This window comes from Talpa occidentalis, unplaced genomic scaffold (assembly GCF_014898055.3).
Source record: "Talpa occidentalis isolate TD23 unplaced genomic scaffold, MPIMG_talOcc4v2.1 talOcc4.16, whole genome shotgun sequence".
Lineage (NCBI taxonomy): Eukaryota > Metazoa > Chordata > Mammalia > Eulipotyphla > Talpidae > Talpa > Talpa occidentalis.
The window spans coordinates 903,555-926,175 of NW_023601653.1; the positions used below are offsets into that span (position 1 = coordinate 903,555).

The 22,621-nt window shown below is 66.1% G+C and overlaps 1 protein-coding gene across 1 annotated transcript in view; it reads right to left on the reverse strand.

The window, feature by feature from the left end:
* The window catches only part of TBC1D22A (TBC1 domain family member 22A), a 97,526-nt gene that overhangs the window by 9,512 nt on the left and 65,393 nt on the right, over positions 1-22,621 (reverse strand). The window contains exons 10-11 of the mRNA XM_037513374.2: positions 18,386-18,461; positions 9,238-9,365 (exon numbers count right to left, since the gene is read on the reverse strand). Of these exons, the coding sequence (XP_037369271.1) occupies positions 9,238-9,365; positions 18,386-18,461 (204 nt within the window). The remainder of the gene's footprint in view (positions 1-9,237; positions 9,366-18,385; positions 18,462-22,621) is intronic.

The following is a 22,621-nucleotide window of genomic DNA, read 5'->3' on the forward strand; positions in this document are numbered from 1 at the left end:
ACAACGAGCCTGTTTCCCCGAGGAAGCGTCCCGCATCGCCTGCTTCCAGCGCCTCCGGAGTTGTCATGGAGACGTCGCCAACGGGAAGCCCCCGGCGCGGGGTCCCTTCTCCCAAGGCCTCCTGAGGTGTGGCGGCTGGCCTGGGCGAGGGCAGAGCCGGGCTTTGGGGCCTGGTCTCCGCACCCCCACAGGGCTGGGCTGGCTCCCCGGGAGGGGCAGGGCCCGGGGCCTCGTCGGCTCTGGGCCTCTCCATCCCTGCGCTGGGGTCAACCCAAGCGTCAGAACACGCATCGCTTCTGAGCAGCCGCACGGAATGGCGTCCAAAAGCACCCGATGGGACAGAGTCGCTGGCCCCCAGGGGCTTCGGGCTGTCCAGGGGGCGTCAACGCACGGCGCCCCCGCGGGTACCCGGCCACGCCCGTGTGGGGCAGACTCCTCTGGGCACGTGTGGGTCCGCCCAGCGACAGCTCGGCCGCCAGCGGCTTCCCCGCGTGCTCCCGGGAGGCCCGGCGCTGCAGGAGCTCGGGGCAGACGCGACTGCGGAGCGAGGACACCGGTGTCCCTCGGCCGGGCAGGCCGCGCGGGGCGGCCCCCACGGAGGACGCCATTTCCCGTCTCCTCGTCGGTTCTCCAGCCGCATCTGTCTCCGCCGGGCCAGCGCTCCTGCTCTGACAGCTACAAGAGTCTTTCAATATCGTTTTCCCTGGAATAATTTGTGATCCATCATTTTTATGGCAGCATTAAATTTTAAGAGAGAATTGAGAGGGACAGAAAATTCCTGCATGTTCCAGCCCCAAAGAAAGCCCTTAACAAATTCAGGATTTTCACTTTTACATTCAAACCTCACCCTGGACCCCACAGTGGCCTGAGCATCCGTCCCTCAGCAGGGCGGAGGGGCTGGCCTGCGGGGTGGGGGCGCTGCCGCCCGTGGAACCCCGACACGTGCCACCAGGAAGGACGGTGCCGCGCTCCCCTCACCCGAACAAGACATGGCGGGGGCCCGCGACTCACCGGCAGCACCCAGCGGGCGCCGGGCACAGAGCCCAGCCGGGCTGCCCACTCCCCGGGCCTCCTGGCCGTAGTGCAGCCACGCAGCCCAGGAGCGGGAGCCGGACCCCCGGGAGCGGGAAGCGGCCTGTGTCCCGCCCCTCCCCCCCACCCGCGGGACCAGGCGCTGCCACGGGAAGAGGGTCTGCCGGGAAGCGTGAGGCCGCCTCGCAAAGCCCTGGGCAGCTGCCCTCTGGGCCAGCCTCTCCACCTCTGGCCGCCGGACGCTCCGAGGCCCCACAGCCCCTGTGAGCACAACCCTAGGGCTAAGAGAAAGGGGCTCCAGCCTCGGGAACTGAGGGTTCCCCCAGGACGCAGAAAGGCCAAGGGGACAGCTGCTCCCCACGTGCGGTGCACAGCCAGGGGCGCCGGAGGGCAGGGGGTGCCGGCCCCACACACGCACCCACGCGCTCCCGGGCCCGCACCCACCCAGGGCGCTGCTCCCGCCTCCGAGGCCGACGGTCCCTGCAGCCGATGGGATCAGAAAGCCAGCGGGAAAGCCACGCCCGCACACCAGGGCCGGCTGCTGCCCCGCAAGGTGCCGCGCGGCTGCGCGGGCTGACGGAGCAGTCGCTGGACACCGGCGGACAGTCCCTCGGGCGAGGCAAGGACAGAGCTGGCGCTGGGCCTCGCCCCGGCCCCATGCTAACTCCCGTTTCACCTCTGACTGGAAAAGCACAGACGCAAAGTGGGTGCAGCCGACTTCTGGGCCGGAAAGCCTGGGGGGGCCGGGGCCCCCAGCCTCCAGGGCCCAGGGGACAAAGGGCTGCTGAACAGGGACCTGGGGCCCCGGGGGTGGAGCGCACCTCTCCCCTGAGCCTCAGGAGCCCCCTACAAACCGGGGTGGCCCCAGCCTTGGACCAGACGGGGCAGCCAGACGAACTGGTGCAAAGCACTGATGGCGGACAGCAGGCAGTGCCCACACGCCCGTCAGTCACAGCAGCAGAAGCCACCCCCGGGCTCCCCGGCGCGGCCTCGGCAGCTGGCCACGCCCGAGATGCCTGCGGAGCTGCTGGCGTCTCCAGGACAGAGTCCGGGTGACAGGGAGTCACAGCCCGCGACCGGCACTCTGGCCCCGGCCGCACCGGACCAGGGGCCACAGCGGCGGGCACCAGGCCGGGCCGCCCAGGGCGGCTGGCAGCGGGGACGGCTCTGCACACAGCTGTGCCCAGCGCCCCAGCCGGCAGGGCCGGGCGGAGGCCCCGAAGCACGCCTCCCAGCGGGGGGGCCACCCCAGCATCCGCGGGACCCAACTCACAACTAAAGTGCCACAAGCCTGTAGCGTCTTCGCTGAAACTCTGCCAGTTTGGTCTAAACACCCAGGACTTCAGTGGGTGATTTAGTCAAATGAACTCCCTTTAAAACTTGCTTTTGCAACTTTTGTTGTATTATTAGACTTTTGCCATCGGACTTATTTAAACAATGTACAATATAATTAGCCACTTAATGTCATCCACAAAATTTATGAGCCTCTATCAGTTGAAAAACCACCCCAACTGGCATTTACTCGCTCTCCAGGACTAAAAATAGGGTCCCACTGCCTCAGTGAACCACACTTAAAAAAAAAAGGTACAGTCACAAATAATATGTCTAATTATGTATTAAACTAATTCTCGCCTTCACCTTTTGAATTTCTAAACTTCTTACCTCATGTATCATTTTAATTATTTTTCTAGTTCATTCCCAGGGAAACTGGCTGATGGGGAATTAATTAATGGGTCCAATAAAGAGGCTGCTGCATTGTTCCCACCGAATCTGAGCCCTGGCCTCATTTGCATGTCTCCTTTTGTTCTAAACAATAGCACTGCTGAGATTTCAGCATGAAATTGTTAGCTCATTAAAGAGGATACAATCATATCCATTTCCACAGATATTCATCAATTATCACATTTCGCTGCTAACACGGCCGTGACTGGCGCAGCCCCCGGGGTTCCGGCCCTGGGGGAGGGGGCGGGGGCAGTGCAGGCGCCTCAGTGCCCGCCACAGGCGCGCCTGACGGGAGGGCTGGGCGGCCAGGCCCGGGGGAGGGCCTGCTGGGAGGGGGCACCGCCGAGCACCCTGAAGGGCCCCTCGTCTGGCGGTGCACCCCGCCCAGCTGCTGAGCAGGCCTCCAAGGGCCAGCGCCCACCGCGACGCGCGGCGGGTAATGCCGCCAGGGCGGAGGGCAGGGCATGGGCAGCAGGTCGACTCCCAGACAGCGGGCCACACAGAGGCGTGGCGAGGTCCGAGGGCTCTGGTGCCACAAGCAGGTACCGTCCCTGGCGAGACAGGCCTGGCAAAGCGGGCAGCTTGGTACCCCACTGGCACCCGACTTCTGCCCATCAGTTCCCCCACTGCTGGCCCGACCAGAAAACAAAAGCCAGGGCTCCGGCAGCCGGCTTGGGGCTGTGACAGCTAAGCCCCCCTCCCCAGGGTCCCTGCCTGGGCCTACTGGCCAAGGGTGCCCGCTGTGACCCCCTTGGGGATGACAGGCTCCCGGGCCAGCTCTCTCGGGAGGACCCGGGCAGCGGGGGCTCTCCCTGGCTTTGAAAGTCCAGCAGGAACAAGCAGCGCTGAGACAGCCACACAGGCGCCCGAGGAGCAAGCAAGCACGGATGGACAATGGACACACGGACAGATGGACAGGTGGGCCGTGTGCAGCAGGGAGAGGACCCGGCAGACGTCCCCCCACAGTGCAGGTGAGCTGGGGGGGCACCGATCTGCTTCTCTCAAGTTACTATTTCAAGTTATTAGAGAACAGGCTCCGGCCTGAGCTCTGACCCCCGAGGATGCCACACCCCTCCCTGCTCCCAGCCCCTGACCCCACCCCCAGGATGAGCCTCACCCCTAAGCCTGAGCCGTGACCTCCAAGGAGGAGCCCTGACCTTCCCCGGCTGAGGATGAGCCGATCCTGAGGATGCACACACACCCGTCCCGGGGGCCTGACCCCCAGGGCACAGCCGCCTGACAGTACCACCCCCGCCCCCCGCACCTCCGGGCATCTGCCTCGGCTCCTGCCCAGGCGGAGTGCAGGCAGGCTCCCACGGAGGGGCCTTCTTCAGGAGGAGAGAGGCCCGCCAGGCCCAGTGTGAGGGCCGTCCCCTGCTGCCCCTGGGCTCCCGCCCACCAGCCTGAACAAAGGCGGCGGCAGGATGTATTCATCTGCACACAATGCCTGAGCGAGCTGGCACTGAACCCATTACCCGGCTTTCTCCTGCCTCTAAGTCCTGGGGAGAGGCAGTGGCTGGCGTGAGCTTTTTAAAGGGCGGCACCTGGCAGGCCAGCGGGCCAGACGCAGGAGGGGGCTGCAGGAATCACATCTTTTTATTATCAGCACTGCCCAATCCAGAAAACCCACAACAGCTTTGCCTTCAGATTGGACGGAGCCAGCAGAGGAGCGGGGCGGGTGGCGGCCTCCGTGGGGCCGTCTGTCCTCTGACTGTAGGGCCCGGCCAGGCGGCCACAGCAGCAGCCCAAAGACTAAGGCCCAGCAGAAGCCGCGTCTGGGCCGGCACAGCTCCGAGCTGGGGGCAGGACTCGAACTTCCACCGAGGGAGCAGAAGCCAAAGACACGCCAAAGAACCTGAACTCGTAACAGAGCCTCCCTCCTTCAAGAAAACACGGACACTCCTCTCAGACGCCGGCTCCTCCTCAGGCGCAGACTCAAGCGCACAGCAAGCTCGTTGTTCTAAAAGCACCGTCAGCTGCAGAGGCGGCGAAGACAACTTTAGAGCAAATGTTTGTTCCGAGACGTCATTAAAGCAGCTCGCTCCTGACACTGTCCACGCGGGGCAGGGGAAGGAGAGAGTCTGGGGTGGTGGGTGCCCAGGTGCTCCCAGTGACTGCCCCACGGGCCTGAGGACGGCAGGCTGGCCGTGCCCCACTGCAGGCAGGGCCAAGCCCACGGGGCCACGAGCCACGGAGGCCGCCCACGACCGCGCAGCCGCAGCTCTGTGCGGAGGACGCGAACTCCCACTTCTGCACGTCAGGCAGACGCCACCCGACACAGACCCGGCTGGGTCACCTGTCTCCCAAGGGCGTGGTCCGGACACCCCACAGGGACCTGGCTCTGCTCGTCCTGTTCTCTGGAGCACAGCGACCTTCAGGGCACGCGGCCAGCCCAGAGCGGCAGGGCCGCCTCCTCGTGCTGACCAGGGCCCGTCTGAAGCCCAGGCCTGCAGCGGCTCACAGAGTGCAGCCCCACGTGCGCCGGAGAGCTGTGGGTTTCACCGCACCCCCCGCAAACCTTCAGGCCTGAACCCCAGCGGGCCCTGTGAACACGAGCTCAGGGCCTGGGGTCTCGCAGACACGGTGAGACCGCGGGGAGGCCCTGCAGAGAGCAGAGGCGCTGCGCTGCACCCGAGGGCCCTGGCGGCAGGAAGCCGGGAGAGGTCCAGAAGCCTCCGCCAGTGCCGGAGCCAGGGGCAAGACAGGCAGAATGTGCTCCCAGAGCCCCTGTGCAGGCAGGTCCCCACTAGACAGCACCCGAGTTTTTCTTGGACACTGTGCTCCCTGTTCTTTCAGGGGCCCCAGGAGGGCCTGTCACGCAGGCTCAGTGGAACTGGTGACCCTCTGGGCATCTCCGGAGCCCTCGGCGGCTGTCAGCCATGGGCTCTGGGAACGGGCTGAACCCGGTGCCACGCCCGCCTCCCGAGCTGTCCTGTCAGACTGAGCAGGCCACGGCCTCAGGGTGGAGGGACACAGCCTCGCGAGCCCAGCCGAGGGCCCTTCCAGGCGCGTCAGGCAGAAGGGGTGCCAGAGCAGGCGCTGGGACATCGGGATGCTGCAGACCTGGCCAGAGAAGACACGTGGGCCTGGCCAGCCCTGGGCAGCGGTGTGCACGGGCACCTGGGCCACGGTGCCAGGAGGCGAGAGGCCAGCACATGCAGCCAGCCACACACCCAGGAAGGGGCGTCAGGTCAGGCCCCAACCCCACCAGTGAGGGGACGGAGGGGCACCGCCCTGTCCCATCCCAAGACCCCACGGTGAGCAGGGCCGGGCCCCTAGGGCTGCCCTCCCAGCAGCTGCAGCAGCCCCAGCCCTGCAGCCCCACACAAGGCCAACCAAGGGCCTCGCAGGCAGCCTGGGGGTGCAAGGACAGGAGAGTTGGGCCCTGGAGACTTCAGGCACAAAGCCTGGCTCTGAGGTCAGGCAGAAGGCGGGCCACACTGCGCCCCGGAGGCCCCCACCCCAGGGGAGGCGGCCTTCAGGGCACACATCAGCTGGCTGAAAGGTTAGCCGGGCTGATTAAACCGCATTTGCATATGTATGCCCCTTTTTAATAGTCAAAAAATAAAAACTGACAATACTTTCTAAAAAATAACCTGGGCTTAATGCATATTGAGCTATTTCTTTGTGTGCAGCCACTTCTTTGCTGTTGGGTGGAGGAGTCAGACGCCTGGGGGGGCGCGGCCCCGCAGGGCAGCGCCTGGCCGCAGCTGAAGGAGAGAAACACCCGCTGCGTCTCACGCACTCCCTGGGACCAGGGGCCACACGCCTGCTCGGCCCCACCCCCTCAGAAGTGAGGGTCACCTCCCAGCCAGTGTGGCCCGCAGAGCGCAGGCGGGTGGCAGAAACCTCCCGGCACCTGGGGGCAGCGGGACACACACAGGGACAGCGGCAAGGGCGTCGTCCAGGACCCAGGACGGGGCATCAAGCCCGGCAGAGGGAGGCCACCCTGAGGTACCAGCGACCGCCCTGCCCGCAAGTGCCGAGGACGCTCCGGGTCACAGGCTTCAGGCAGTGCCGCGGGGAAGGAGATTTCACTGGGCTACCCCGTCCTGCCTGCAGGTCAGCAGGGCCTGGGCACAGCTGGCCTGGCTCTGGGGCCCAGACCGGGCACCCGGGTGGGCTGGGGGGCCAAGACAGGGGCAGCGAGGTGGGTCGGAGGCACCGCTCACCGGCGGGCGCGTAGTGTGGGGAGCACCACCACCTGTCCCGCGGGAGCACCGCTGCGTGGGCCCTGGGGCTGCTCAAACCCAGCCTGACGGCAACACCAGGAAGGAAGGTCAGCAAGGACGGCGGCGTTGCCTTTAAATGCTGCATGGAGGACAGGCCCCGGCTCTGGGGAGACACGTCCCTCTCGCGCCGCCCTGGAACAGCCACGCGGCGGCCTGCTGAATCTTCTGGCTTCTGAGTCCTTCCCGGCTGACAGTGATCTATGTCTGCTTCCTGCAGGAGGCGGGCGCGAAGCCTAGCGCCTCAGCGCTTAATGGGCTTATGAAAAAGCATGTTGTAAGGAGACCTGCTTCTCCGGTTTATTAGATTAGCCCAATCCATCAGCTTCAGCGCCGCCTGCTTCACAGAGAGCGGTGCTGTGGCGCCTGGGAGGGGTCGCCAGCACAGGGCATGGGCTGGTGGTGCTGCCCTGCTGTGCGCCCGGCCCGCCCGCGTCGGGGTCACACTCCTGCAGCGACCCGCAGGGTGACGGCGCAGCAGCCCGCCAGGGGCCAGGGAAGCGAGGGCAGAACAGGCCCGGAGAGCGGCCCCCAGCAGGCGGCGGCAGACACGGGACCATGGCCCGGGCAGGGGACACTCTCCCAGGGCTGCGCCCGCATCCCTGCACCAGGCCCACCTGGCAGGGAGCCCGCACACCTTAGGGCCGCCGCCCGGCTGGGTGCCTCTGTGCCAGGGCGCCGCCTCAGGCCTGTGCCGGCGAGCCACAGCCTCGAGGAGCCGCCCCACACGGGGCCTGGACAAACGGAGGCTTCTCAACGGGTCTGGAGGCCCCGTGTCCCGAGCAGGGCTTGAGGAGCCCTTGGAGCCGGCAGGTCCTACTCACAGACACCCCGTTCAGAGCAGAGGGCGCCAGCGGCCTCTCTGCGGTCCCGACACGAAGGCCCGGCCTTCGAGACATGAAAAGGGTCACGACCAGGGTGCTGTCCGCTCCAAAATGGGGCTGGGCATGGTGAGTCAACTCATGACCAATCTTAACTCCAGGAGGGTCAGCGCCCCAGAGCCGCCACCACCGGGTTGACGTAGCACCTCGACCTGGCTCAGGGCCCCGGGGCTCACCCACCCTCCGGCTCCTCAAGCTGCGACTCACCCAGCACCTCACTGGCCCCCACCCGGGGGTTCACAAGGGAGCCTGTTCAGTAAGGCTGGGCGCCAAGGCCGACCCAACACAAACGGGGAGCCACACCGAGGGCGCCGCACCCACCTGCAGCCACAGGGGGCTCTGGCCTGGTGGCGCAGCCTCGGGCAGGCTGGACAGCGGTCACAGAGGGCTTCCCTTTCCACATCTGAGGGCCGGGGCCGCCCTGGAGGCTGGGGCCGCCCTGGAGGCTGGGGCCGTGGGTGCCACCATGTCTGTCGTGCAGGGGCACGCTCAGCAGACAACTGTGTCCACTGGGACAGCCCCCAGCGCCAGACTCCCAGCTGTGATGCCGCCTGGAGGCACCAACGGCCTGCCCAGTGCGGACGAGGCGGCAGAGGCCAGCGTGCGCTCCAGCGCCGCGGGCTCCCTGGGAAGGGGCGCAGCTCCAGGCAGCAGCTCTGGAGGCGCAGGGGAAAAGCAGCGGGATCAGCACCCTGTGCTCCCGGCCCCACCTGGCCCGGGGCCCCACAGGCCGGCAGAGACCCTGGGCACCACTTGGGGCCAGCGGCAGCTGGGGACGCCCCAGCGAGGGCTCCAAGGCTGAGGTCTGGCACTGCCACGGCCTCCACGTGGCTGCCCCACTAGGCCATGAGGGTCGGCGCTGGCCACACAAAGACCCGCCTCCGGAGCATGGCGTGAAGCGACCTGCGTGGGATGCGCGCCGATCACCGGGCCCAAGCACCTGCTTCCGCCAGCGAGGGGGAGACCGGGCGTCACCCGCTGCGCGGCCTCCGTCTCGGCCGACGAGATGAAAAGGTGCTAGAATAAGCAGTGGGACACTCGAGGGAGCAAAGGTCGTTGTTCCAGAAGAAATGAGCCCCAGCAACACTGGCAGTGAGGAGCTTTCACGTCGCACAGGACACGTCCGTGTTTCTGAAAGTCTCTACCGCAAGCAAGTCGGGACACAGACGACGTGGGCGTCCCGAGGCGGCGGCTGGGGTGGCGGCAGCCAGACACAGGGCCACAGGCTCCCAAGAGACCCGGGGTGCCACCCCCGGCCAGGGACACCACGCCAAGGGAACGGAGTGCACCCTCTGCCCTCACGCCTGCTCCGGCGATGGGCGGCGAGACGTGGGCACTGGGGGAGGGAAACGCAGGGCGGAGCAGGGACTCACCTGGTAGGTGTCCCACAGGCGCACGGTGCAGCGGAGGGGCAGCTCCCTCATCAGCAGGTTGTTCATCCAGCGGAAGGCGAACTGCAGGTAGCGCACCTCGTGCTGGTCCAGGTGCCGGTGCACGTGCTCTGCGGGACAGACAGCACAGGCCCGGCCGTCAGGAGCGCCCTCGGGGCCCGAGAACACCCACCTCTCCCACCCAGGGGCCCCCAGCAACGCCCCGGGGGGCACAGACGGCACCGTCTTCACAGACCAGGAGCTTGAAGGCTGCACATCCTCCAGGGAGACGGACGGCCTGCTGGGGCCCGCGCCCAGCCCCTCCCGCCATCTGCAGGTCTCCATCAGAGCCTTCCAGGTAGGGGCTGAGGAACTGGTCTATGCAGCTCCCAGAACACACTGCCCTGCCAGCCACACGCCCGCACGTGGCTCCCAGAGGCCGGGACAGGCTCCGCCCAGCCACTTACCTGCCTTCCTCTACCTGACCGGGACATTAACGCGTGTGCTTCTTAAATAAACTACACAAAGTGTCGCTACACGAAGGACCCCCCTTGCGCAAGCGGAGGGTCCCTGCAGGCAGGCGGCCGGGCACAACCGGGCCACCGGCCCCCTTGGAAGCACGCCCGGGAGACCAGCCTCAGCCGGGTCCCGCCTGCAGCAAGGGGCGCAGCGGCCTCGACATGGCGGGCCTGGCGGGCGGCCGTCCAGTCTTGGTCCCTGCCAGGACCCTGCAGTTCGAGTATCGCGCACACCTGCAAACTGGCTATTCGGGAAATGACTAGTTACAGAAAAGGCTTTTCACACATAAAAAGGAAGACCCAGCCTCGTGGACACGCAGCCCACGCTGGGACAAGCAGGCAGGCGGGACGGCACCCCGCACGGAGCATGGCCTCGGGGAGCCTCCCGGGACGGCGGCCGGCCCCCGGCTCCTGTCTGGCCAGCCACGAGGACATGGTCCCCACATGGGGCAGCATCAGCGCCCGGCCCAGGGCTTGCCAAGTTGCCAGCACTGGCCGCAGGCCCCACGGACAGCAGCCGGTGGGAGGAAAAACGTTACTGGCTTGGAGTCAGAGTGCTGAACAGGTCACCGCACTACTGGGGTCCACTCACACCCGCTCCCCGTCCTTCCGCACAGTGGCAGTGACTGGGTGAGCTAAGAGGAGCAGGCAAGCGGACGGAATGAGGAACGGAACACGTATGTCTGGGACACCTGCCAGCGACGGGGGCGCCCAGCAGCGACAGGCACCTCTGCTCTTGGGTGGAGGGGGACCCGCCTGAGCACGGCCGGCAGGGGCTGGGTGCAGTGAGGTACAGGAGGGGGCAAGCTCCCCTGACCCCCACATGTGGACAGAGGCGACCCCCAGCTCAGGCCTGGCCAGAGAAGATGAGGCAGCCAGAGTGACACGGCCAGCGCCCCGCCGGCTGCCCGCTAGCCCCTCCCCCACGCCTGTGGACTCAGGACGGCCCCGCCCCGCCTCCTCCCGCCCTCTGGGACGCGCCTGCATCTCTGGGGCCAGCACCCTGGGCACAGCCACGCTGCCTCCACTGAGGGAGCCCGTGCGGGAGCACACGGGGCCCAGCCACAGCTCCCGCGGGGAGACTGTCGGGGCTCTGCAGCCGCAGGGCCGGGGTGAGGGGGGCAGCTACGGGAAGGACCTGTGACTGGGAGGGACTCTGGCCTTGAGCCTCGGTGTGTCTGCCACCTCTGAGCGCCCCAGCGCCCAGCCGGTCTTCGGCCCAGAGCAGCGGCCTGGGGTCCGGAGGGAGTGACAGGCAGGACCGCGTCCACCGGCGGGTGAGCCCGGGCCGAGGCAGCGTGTGGGCTGGGCGGGGCCCCGGGCCAGAGCTCATGGGCAGCCCCGCGCCGGGCGCCCCTCGTGGGAACACCCCCTAGAACAAGGTGGGCCCGCGGGGTGGCCCTCGGCAGGAGGCAATGAGGAGTGGGGGTGGGCGCCGCCAGCTCTCTGACCACCTCCCAGCCCAGCGCCTGGCGGGCACCGCGCCCAGCACGTTGAAGACGAGCTACTCAACTCCAGGCGTCCCTTCCAGCTCATACCCACGGAGCTGCGGCAGCTGCGAGCAGACGTGCTCTCACTGATAAGGTAGTTTGCTTAGCAATATTTTTGGTTTTGAAATTTCCATTTCACTGGAAGGCGCGCCCAGATGATGGACGAGCCGGCAGGTGTAATTACCGTCATCTCTCAGGCTGCCGCGGCGTCTGTGCTCACGCACATGGGCTGGGCGGCGCGCGTCACAGGAAGCCCCGCAAGCGGGCAGGCCCCTCAGGGCGGGTGCTCAGCCCGGATGCCGCAGGGACGTCCTGTCACCTCGACTGAGGTTGACAATGAGCCACGCAGCCGCGTGTCCCAGGACGCAGTGAGCCGGGGGGCCTGTACCCACAGACCCGGCGGAGGGACACTCAGCGCGATGCAGGGCTGGGCACCGCTGGGGCCGCCCGCCCAGAGGCACAGCTGCTCCACACGGACACCGCAGTGGGAGCGAGGGCCCTCCCTGGCCCGCGCAGACGGGACACGCAGGCCTGCGCCGGGCAGGGCCAAGTGGCTCTGACGAGGGAAGGCCTCAATTCCTGCATCAGAGCACAATCAAACAGCACAAGAGCCCACGAGCCCGTGAACACCTGCCCCCAGAGGTCCCTGGCTGGGCCCACCCACTTGTCTGCTCCCAAGGAGGGGCAGGGCCAAGCTGCCCCATGGCTGGAGGCCCCAACCCTGTGTGCAGAGGGCAGGACAAGCAGGAAGAAGGAGCAGGTGCAGGGCAGGGCAGGGCTGGACCACGCTGGGTGGCCACGCGCGCAGGAAGCAGAGCGGGGGAGAAGACGCGCGAGCCTTTGGCCATGGGGAGGCCAGCCCCGGGCCAGGGTCCAGAGTGCACAGGGGTGGGGGCCGGTGCCCACTCGCTGCCGCCAGACGCAGGCCAGCGGGCACGGGCAGAGGCCACGCAGGGCCACACGCCAGGGCAGGGGTGCCCCAGCCGGGGCTGCGGCAGGCATGGGCGACAGCGACAGCAGACGCGACGGCACCCCCATGTCTCCAGCGCGGGCAGGGGGCGCTGGCAGTGACACATCCTAGAACACAAGCTCCCGGAGCGACACGGAAGCGCGGCCACGGAGAACCAAGTCATGCTCACCCACAGGGTGCTCACCTGCTCCGACCCACAGACGGCCCCAGGCGCGTCCCCGCGAGGGAGCTGCATCCCCTCTCCCGGATCAAAGGGAGCAGTAGGCACAGTGCCAGCGTCCCGGGCGCCCAGGCCTCCAGGGGCACCAACTGCTCTGGGCCACTGGCTCGGCCCGGCCGAGGCTACGGCAGGTCACCGCAGGTCAAGCCCGAGTCACTGCCCCGCCCAAGAGCTTCCTCCTGTCCTGTCCCCCTGCGTCCCGTCGCAAGAACACACCGCGCCGCGGTCTCCCGCGAGAACCTGTCCCCGCGTCACCCTTGGTTCTTCGCACGTGACGGCCCTTTCTCCCGCAGCTACACGCGGCGTTGTCTCTGATTACGGTTTGCAGCACCTCGACGACGCGCCTGGTCTTGTTCCGGCTCCCGGATCTGTGGGCTCCCTGCTTCCACGCACTGTGGGGAACGAGCCAGGACTTCCTCTCCGCGTCCTCTGTAGCGCCAACTGCCCGCCGAGGCCGTCGGATGGCCGGCAGCTCGCCGACCCCGCCGGCGACTCTGCTGTCTCCGTCTTGCATCCCAAAAAGCTTCTACTGCTGCGTCCCCAGTTCAGGATCTCTCCTGCTCCAGGCCCCGCGTGCTGCACCCCAACACTGGCCCCGGTGGCCCTTAGAGCTCTGCAGCTCCCCGCCCAGGGCCGGCCTGGGCCACGCCCACTCCCCCACCTTTGGATTCTAAATTTTGGGAACGTGTCCCTGTGGGATAAACGTGGTGTTTCACATTCCTGTAAACGAGTTGGAACATTTTACGGGACACAGTTAAGCAGTCTGGGACTCCTTTAATCCTTGTGGGTCTTGCTTTGAGGCATGGATGACACTTCATGTGGGGTCAGTGCGCCCCACTACTGTGGCCGAACCCTCTGAGCTCCCTCCTGGATGCTCAGGTGGAATGGCTCCACTCCGGCCCTGGGAGCAGACCCGCTGCCTGGTCCCACGAGTGCCGCGGGCCTCACGGTGTGGCCGCCCCTCCCCCACCCCGAGACCCCAGTGATCCCGGGGGTCCCCACACCGCCTTCTCCCCGCCCTCAGCCCAGCCACCTGGGTCTCCCCAAACCAGCTCAGCAAAACTTCCAGGGCCCTCCTGTGCACGCCCTCAGAGACACCCCGGTCTCCATCCCCAGGAGGCCCCTGGCAGCGAGGGCGTCAGGGGGCGGTGGGCAGAGCCACCCACAGGCACTGCACGGGCCTGACTCCCTCGAGTCCGGGAAGGAGAAGGGCCCGTGGGCTCCCTCTGGCCTGCACGCCGCTCCCTGCTGCTGCGTGACCAGCTGCCACAGACGAGCACCTGACCGGCACCAGCCACGTCCCAGTCTCAGGCCCAAAGGGCCAGGCAGGACACAGCAGGGCCCTCCCCTCGGGGCTTCCCTGGCTGCAATTAAGGCCACGTTCTCGTCCAAAGGCTCAACCCAGGAAGAAGCCGCTTCCAAGGGCTTCCAGTGCCGGCCGCACTCACACCCCTCAGATGGGAGGCTGAGGCCGGCCCCGGCGTGGAGGCTGGAGGGCCCAGGCCCACGCCTCCGGGCCCTCTGTGGCAGCTCATGCTGGGCCAGCTGCAGGTTGGGGGGGTTTGGGGGGGCCCAGGGGCCCGTGAGGTGCGAGCACCGGCCTCCCCAAGCGTCTGCCTAGGCAGGAGGCGCGGACACCCCCCCCCCCCCGATCCATCCTGTCGCACAGAGTAGGCTACAGGCCAGGCACACCCCGGACCAGCTCCTTTCAGGCAGGGGCGGAGGCGAAGGGCCAGCTCCTAGCTGCGGGCACACGGGGGCCCAGGAACCGCTGCCAGCCTTCTGTCAACAGCCGCGCCCCAAATGTGTAACAAACTGGAAGCATCCCCCTCCCTGATGCTCTGAGGACAAAGGATTAGGATGAAAGCATCTGAGTTCTGGCCCTGCCGTGGCCCTCCCGGGGCCGGGCACCGGGCGCGCAGGTGGGGGCGGGGGTGGGGCTAAGGAGGTGAGCGTCGAGGGTCGGCAGGAGGATGGACAGGGCCGCGCGTGAGTGCGTGGACAGCGGCAAGGAGAGAAGCCGCCGCGACAGGCAGCCTGAGGCCGGGCAGAGCGCTCTGGGGAGTGATCTCCAAGCCAGACCTGAGGCCTTGATTCAAAACCCACCCGCCGCGCCTCTGCCGGCAAGCCGCTTTCTCTGGAGCCTCCGCCACACCTCGTCGGCTACCCTCGCGTTGGCAGTAAACCCAAACAACACTCGAGAATGGAGTCACCGAGGCCGTCGCGGGAGGAAGCGTGTGACCCGGTGGGGAGCCTGCCCCCCATCATGCGCCAGGCCCCTCCTGGGAAAAGCACAGATTGCGGGTGGCAGGGACGCTGAGGGGGAGCCCCGCGGCGGGGCCCGAGCGGCTGGCAGGGCGCCCACACGGCCCGGCCACGTCACGTCACGGCCGGCGCCGCTGCAGACGTGCTCGCGGCGGGGCTGGGAGGGTCCCTGGCTGGCTGGCCCGCCCCGGCCGCGCTGATTTATTCTCTGCACTCGACAGCTAACCTCGTAGCAGCAATAAAAATATTTTCACTTGGGTGGTAATAAAGCGGAATCTAGTTTACCGGCTGTAACTGAATTCGACTTTGAAAGAATAAGTCAATTTTAACCTTACAATGGAGTCAAGGCAGCTTTCAGAGAAATTTCATTAAAACCACATTTAACCTAAATTAAGCAGCACCGGAAGGGGCGCGTGCAGGCAGTGCCCAGGTGCCCCGGGGCACGGGGTGCTCTGCAGGGGCACAGTGCAGGCCCAGGGGCGGGGGGTGCCAGTGATGCCGCCATGCAGGGATCGGGTGGCCCTCCACGGCCCAAGGCCCGGCGGCCCACAGGGCCACTCTGGCAGTGCTACTGGCTGCGAGCCGAGTGCTACCCGGGCCCCAAGGGAGTGGAGAGGGCCCCACCTAGCTGCAGGCAGCACGTGCTGCCACCCATTAGCCCCACCGTCCCTGGCAGGTAGGGGGACCCTCGCAGGCCAGGCTCGGCCCACACCCCCGGCGCCTCCCCCATCAGGGTCAGCCCAACTCGGGTTCTGGCATGTCCAGTCACAGTCCACAGCCTCCTCCCCCGGCGAGGGGCAGACCCACACGTCCGTGCCCTCGGCTAGGCTGCTGGACCCATCCGGCCCCGGGAGCTGCCCACGGCGCTCCCAGCCCAGGGCCGCGGCCCCGAGGCCCCACCGCGTCACAGCCAGCCCCCTCCAGCCCCTCCAGCCCCTCCCGGTCTCCCGTTTCCGCTCCGGCTGGGTCTGACTCATGAGCCTGTCCGCCAACTGATTCTGATGATCAGATTTTTTTTAATTCCAAGCGTCCTATCCGTTCATTTTTGAAATCTTTTGTGCACAGATACACTGTTCCCTCTTCCCTGCAGACATTTCAACTTACTTTTATTATTGCTCTGACATCACAGGGATAATTACCGAAGCGCAGCATCTCGAGGGCCTGTGTCTGCTTGACCCCGCCGCAGGCGTCCGGCCTCGACTGCCCGACTGCACGCGGGGCCGTCCGTGTGGAGAAAGGGCCTTCTGACAGAAGCTCGCTCCTCGAGCACTCGAGGGCCCCGGGAGTGAGGCCCGCCCAGCCCAGGTCCCAGGAACCAGGCCACAGGCCCTGCCCGCGCGCCCCAGCTCTCTCTCTGGCTCGTCCTTTCTGGGCTGGCAGCTGCCTTTGGTGCTGGGCGCATCCCCGGGTCCAGCACCCGCCTCAAAGGCGGCTCAGGGAGCTCTGGTTTCTTGTGAGCAGCTCCATGTTTCCCGGCGCCGTCCTGTCTCCTGCCTTCCTCACGCCTCTTTCCTCCTGTCCCCACTGCTCCCGCTCCTTCGTGGCTGGCTTTAAAAGCTCACACGCGGGTCCTTCAGGCACCCCCCTTGGCCCTCCAGCCTGCAGGCCCAAGTTGCTCCTCCTCTCATCTTCTCACTCCAAACCCTGGCTCCCGTCTCCAGCTCTCACCCCACGGAAGTGCTGCAGCCTCTGCCCGGAGCACAGGGCAGTTCCGGGGCAGTGCCCGGCCAGCTCAGAGCACTGTCTCACATGCCATCTCCCCACATGGGCGCCCTGCCCTGCCCGGCCAGCCCACCATCTTCCTGCCTCCACGTGGCCCCATCGGCGCAGCAGGCCCAGGGGCCCAGAGGGCCGCGGCACAGCCCACACACGAGCTCTCGCTCAGCACGCCCCTGAGGAGCCCCAGCCAGCCCCTCGCGAGGGAAGGAGCCGTGGGAACGGGTCACCTGGCGCCTGCCCGCATGTCCCTGGTGCTCGCAGCACCTCACCCCAGTCAGGCCCACAAGCCCAAACGTCTCCATCAAAGCCGCGAAGGCACGTCCCCTCGCCAAGGCGCACGAGCCTCTGTGGAAAGCGCTGCCCTTCCCCTGAAGTACAGAATAATTTTCTTAAAGCAATTTTTTCTTCTTAGCACATCCTGCTTCCCTAGAACATTTACAGTCCCGCAAGGATGCAGGCCCACGAGTTCTTCCTACGGGAGGTGACTCGAGGGAAGGGGCTCCAGGGCGGAAGCCGTGGACATTCCTGCCCGGGGCGCGGGGGGCGGCCGGGAGCCCGCACTCTGGCCACACGCCCTGCGGGGGAGCCGGGCACGCGTGTGTTCAGGGCGGCTCGCAGTCGCGCAAGGTCTCGTTAGAAGAACAGTCACCAACGGGCTGCACAGTTTAACCCGCTGCGAGGAAGGTTCTCTGTGGTGAGGAACTGACCCTTTCGCCCTTTCGACAGAACAGCGGGGCAGAAACGCCCTCCTCAGAAGCCGCACTGGAAATAGAAACGTGATTTACGGAGCGGCACGGGCGGCGGCCTTCCTCGCGCGGCTGCGGCTGCGGCTGCTGCTCTTTTAAACAATCAGCCAGCCAATCCGCAATGTGCTTCCTTCTCGGCCGCAGCCCTGGGGAAAATCAATTCCAGCATTTCCCAAACTGCAGCGCTGGAACAAATGAACACTAAGCGCAACTTCTACCCTCCACGAAAATATAAAATATGCCTTCTAAGGGGCACAAGAGAGAGAAGACGGCGCTCCGAAAGTGTAATTCGCATCCACTGCAAGCCGTATTTCAAAGAGCTAAATGAGACTGGGGAACCGTCGTGAAACTGCTGGAGGGAAAAAACCCAACATCAGAAACAGATCTCGCCGCAAAGTTAACAATAAATGTTCATAAAGGCAGTTACATAAGCAAAAACCACTATTTTGAATAGACAGTTTGAAAAACGGCTAAATATAATCCCGAAGCAAATAAAGCATTATTGGAAGCGCAGAGTGAAGCTTCATGCTGTGGAAACCGGGTGAGAAGCAGGAGACACCCTCGGAGCCAGGCCCCAACAGCCACGAAACAGTTTCTGATTCGCGTGGCTCCCCGTCACCCGTCCTCCGCCAGCCCCCACCACGCACGTGGACAGGCGCGGCGGGGGTAGGCAGCAGGGGCAGCACGGGGCGCAGGGGGCGCCCGGGGCAGGCGGCGTCCCCTGGAGCCAGCCCAGCGCGCAGGCTCAGGGATGCCAGGCCCCAGCTCCGCCTCTCCCTGCTGCCTGCCGAGCCGCACCCACTTTCCGAGCGGCTCTGGGCTGGTCTCCGTTCACCGGCCGTTGCGGATGGAGGTGGAAGTCTTCCCGGCCCCCCTCAAACAGGAAAGCACACCCTGAAGTCACCGAGCACCTGCTGCCATTCTCCTGTCATGAAGACGTTAGTTCTAGACTGGCATGGATGTGCTCCACGGAGAAGCCACGCCGGCACCGGGCAGCAGGACGGCCACAGAGGCAGGAGGAGAGGGCCAGCGGTCAGCAAGCGGCTGCCCAGATCACGGCCGTCCCTGGCTGACAGGAGCGCCCACCCACATTGGGGGCATCAATGAGTGCAGAAGGCCCCACTGTGGACAGAGAGCGCCTGCCCGCATTAGCCGGGCACACCCCGCTCCCACCCTGTCCCCTCACCCCTGCCCACGGGAGAGGGCGCCCGCAGCTGGCTTACCATCGATCCGGCTCACAAGCTCTTCTAGCATCTTCACCTTCATCTGAATCCCGGGTTGGGCAAAGGTGTAGTTGTCCTAGAGAAAACAGAACATGCGTCAGATGCCCGCGTCCAGCGCAGGGCAAGTGAACTGCGAGTGAACAGCCCGACGGCAGGACGCAGCTGAGCGTGGGCGCGGCAGGGCCGAGCAGGCCACCGGGGGCACACGGCACTGCAGGACGCTCACGCTGGCTCCTGACTGAGCTGCGTCCAGCTGCGCAGCTCCACAGAGCGGAGGGCGGAGAATAAACCGGAGAGCGACTGCGGCCTTACGGAGGGACCCTGCGGGTTACTTAATTGAAGTTCGATCCTTACAAACTTCAGAGCCGCTGCAAGTGCATCTCCGCCTCTGGGACACCCTTGGGCTGCAGGAGCAACCGCAGGGGAGGAGCCCCGGGCTGGGCCAGCCAGGCTGGCCGGGAGCCGATGGCTGTGCAAACAGCCAGCTGCAGGACTAGGGGGCAACACTCCCCAGTCCTGGGCTCTGCCTCCACACGGGGGTCGGTGAGCCACCCCAGAATATCCTCTCCCCCAAGACACTCACCCCTGGAAAGTAACTCTGCTCCCACCTCTCGGCCAGCTGAGCCCCAGAAGGACCCCGGGAAGGCTGTTCTCTCCAGGAAACCTGCTTCCCGGGAAGGCTGCTCCCCAGGGAAAGTTACCCCCAGGAATAATTGCTCCCTTGGGGAAGGCTGCTCCCCAAAAACTGCTTTTCACACCCCCAGACAGGCAGCCGTACAAAGACTCCCCCCGGGGAGACTGACCACCCCGGCTCTGCGCGTAAGGGTGGGTGGGCAGGAGTAATCCCGCGCTCCGCCAGCCAGTTTATTTGGCTCTCACGCCAAGAAAGGACTCAAGCTTTTCATTTAGAAGAAATAAAAGTTATTCTTCGGTCTCCATCTGCCCCTATTTTGTTTTATTTCTCAATTTGCTCAAATCCCAGGTAGGGATGATGGGTTTTCTCAGAAACTCAAACAATGAGAAAACAATGACATCTGAGCGCCACAGAAAAAAGGCCCAAATGACTGTCAGGTGTGACCTTGGCGTCTGGACAGAGGCTCGGGAAGCGGAGACGGCCTCCGACCCGCTGCAGGGGCCTGGCGGCCAGGGAGCCGCGAAGGGCACCCAAGGACACTGCCGCTCGCGGGCTGGGGAGAAGGTGGAGCAGCCGTGCTGGGCCCTCCCGGGCGGCACCTGACCCCACCTGAGTCTGCCCGCGTGAGCACAAACCCCGCGCCCCGCCCAGCGGCAGCACCAGCAGCACCGGCCCCTTCACGACAAGGAGAAGTCCCTGTTCTCTCAAAGCGGGTTTGATCTTGGGGCTCTGAAGACCGGACCGCACAGCCAGGGTGTGGGGGCCGGGGACACGGCCGCAGGACCTGTCTTGCTGAGGGGTCCGTCTTGGCCAAACAACATCAAAGCAGCGCCTTGGGGCTGCCTCCGCGCCACGCCGACCTCCCACGCCACAAGCTGCGCCTCCTCTGCTCTTAGGAGGCAAGTCGGGTCCATTTCTCAAAGGCGCAGACAGAGGAGAACTGAGAACAGAGCGTCACCGGCTTGGCCGTGGCCCAGAGCACCCCTGCGAGCGCCCGCAGCCCGAGGACTCAGGACCAGCCTGCACCGGGGCCGCAGAGCCACCCTCACCTGCCCCGGCCCGGCCAGCACCCCCTCCCCCCGACACAGCTTCCTTCTGCTGCAGCCTAACCCCCGCCGCCGGCGCGCCTCGGAGCCCTTCCTGCCACAAGGGTCTGACAGATGCCCGTCTCCTCCAGCCCTGCCGGCCCCCAGGGCACAGGGCCACAGCCCTGCCCCGGCCTGGGCCTCCTGGCCACACAGAGGACCCAGGCCTCGGCGCCCCCGCCACAGTCGCGCCCAGTCTCGTGCGGTAACACCCGAAGGCAGAGCACCGAGGCCTGGGCGGGCCCAGACACGGGCCGAGCAGAGGGGCGGGAGGGGGCGCTGCTCCGGGCAGGGGGTGTGCCCTCAGCTGGCGACCGGGCGCTGATCTTCGGGAGGCCTCTGGCCCTGCCTCACTGATAGCTGAGCCACTCCACAACGGGGTTCATGCCGCACCCCACTTTCCCTCGGGGAGTCTGGGTCTGGTGCGCACTCGGCAGAGAGAGCTCATATAAACAGCGCTGGCCACAGCCCCTGCCAGCTCCCGGGGACACTTCACCCACACCCCAGAACTCTACTCTGGGGGGACACTTGACACACCCCACGACTCTGCTCAGGGGGCACTTCACGCACACCCCATGACTCTACTCCGGGGGGACACTTGACACACCCCATGACTCCGCTCAGGGGGCACTTCACGTGCACCCCACGACTCCACTCCAGGGGCTGGGGGCTGGGGCGGGGCTTGCCTGCGCCTTCTGCCTCTGGACCCCCATGAGGTGAGCCAGGGTGTGAAAACAGCTAGAAAAGCTCAGCCCTGGAAATCACTCAACCTGGGTGGTCCTAGGGTCCCCCGACACAGACAGGAGAAAACAGGGCCCTTCTGGCCACACCAGGACAGTCTGGCCGTGAGGCCAGTGTCCTCACAGGGGCGGGAGGCGCACACCGGGCCGTCTGGGACCCTGGGCCGAAGGGGACGGGGACTGGCCCTGGCCCGGCACAGAGGCCGAGGCAGCGGAGCGGGGGCCCCCGGGGGACAGTGCACGCCCAGCTGCCCGCGGCAGGTGCAGAAGGCCACAGGCAAAGGAAGGCCCCGTGGCTCGCGGGGCAGTGACCAAGCAGGAGGCCAGAGGCCGTCCTGGGCGGTCCTGGAGGGAAGGGCCGAGCAGAGAAGAACCTCGGGTGGGACGGTGACGTCAGCCTCCACGGCGAGGGCTGCGCTTCGAGGATCACCGGGGCTGCAGAGGCACAGCGGAGCCGACAGACGAGGGACGCAGGCCCTCCCGAGCTGCCCGCGGCCCCGTCAGCAGCCGCGTCCCTGGGCCCCAGCACAGGCCTTTCGTTTGCTCCCACCGGCCCACCCGCGACGGCTCCAGCCAGCTCCGCGGAGTCCTGATCGCGTCGTCCAGCACGTCAGCTGCTCAGCGCGAAGCCCGCACTGCAGCGTCCTCCTCACGTCCTGGGGGAGGGAGAAGAACGGGGCCAAGGGCCACTGGCGCGAGACGGGCTGGGGGTCGTGAGTCAGGCTGGCTCCAGGCTCCTGCCCGCCAGGGTCACGGTTCTGGTCTGGAGAAGGGGCGAGGGCAGCTCCGTCAGAAGCAACTGGGCCGTGCCAGTGGGAGGCCTGCCGAGTGCGAGCCTGGGAAGGAGGCGGGGGGGGGGGGGCGGGGTGGGGACAATAAGCCAAAGGGAAGTGAAACAAGGAGACTTTCTCCAAAGCTCTGGGGGAAGACACAGCGGTGACGGCTCCAAGGGCTCCCGCGTGTGTTTACCTGCGGAGCCCACAGAACAACCACGCAGCCCACGGAAGCACGCGCTCCAGCAGCAGCAGCAGCAGCAGCGAGGGGCCGCCGACCGGCCAGCGGGGCTCACCACACTGAGGGCGGGAGCAGCGTGTGTCTGCCCGAGGGGCGAGGGGCGCAGCCGGCCCCTGCACCACCTGCTCAGCCCTTCTGTAAACCCAAACCTCTTTGAAAAACAAGGCCCTGGGCCTCCCCAGTGGTGCAGTGGTTGGGCCCTGGGCTGCGAAGCTGCCCGCGGCCTCTGCAGCGCCGGTTCGATCCCCGGCCCCCGGGGGAGGGTCCCACCTGGCGCGCAGACCTCTCCTGCCGCCCGCTGCTCCCCTCAGCAGTGTCCTTCGGTCCTTCTGCCTGCTCTGCTCCCCGCTCCGGCTCTGGTGAATCCTCTCACCCTCCCGCGCTTCTGACTGTGCCCGGTGCTTGTATAAATAAATAAATAAATGTTTTAAAAAAAAAAAAAAAAAAGAAAGAAAATCAAGGCCCTTTGATTAAAAAGCACTTGATTCATCTGGGAAAAGTTAAGAAAAAAAGGAGAAAATAAGAAAAGCTGAAACGAAAGTAATAAACGACAGCCCAGCTCGCAGCCACGGAAGCGATGGCTCCGGGGACGCCGCCCCCCACACACGTGGACGCACCGCGAGGGCCGGAGCGCCTCAAGCAGGACGCGGACAGAGAAACGCGGAGAGACAGGAAAGACGCACCGGAAGGCTGCGGGGCACGGGGTCTGGGGCGGAGCCAAGGGCAGAGAGGCTGCTCCCCGCAGAACACCGCGCAGACGCGA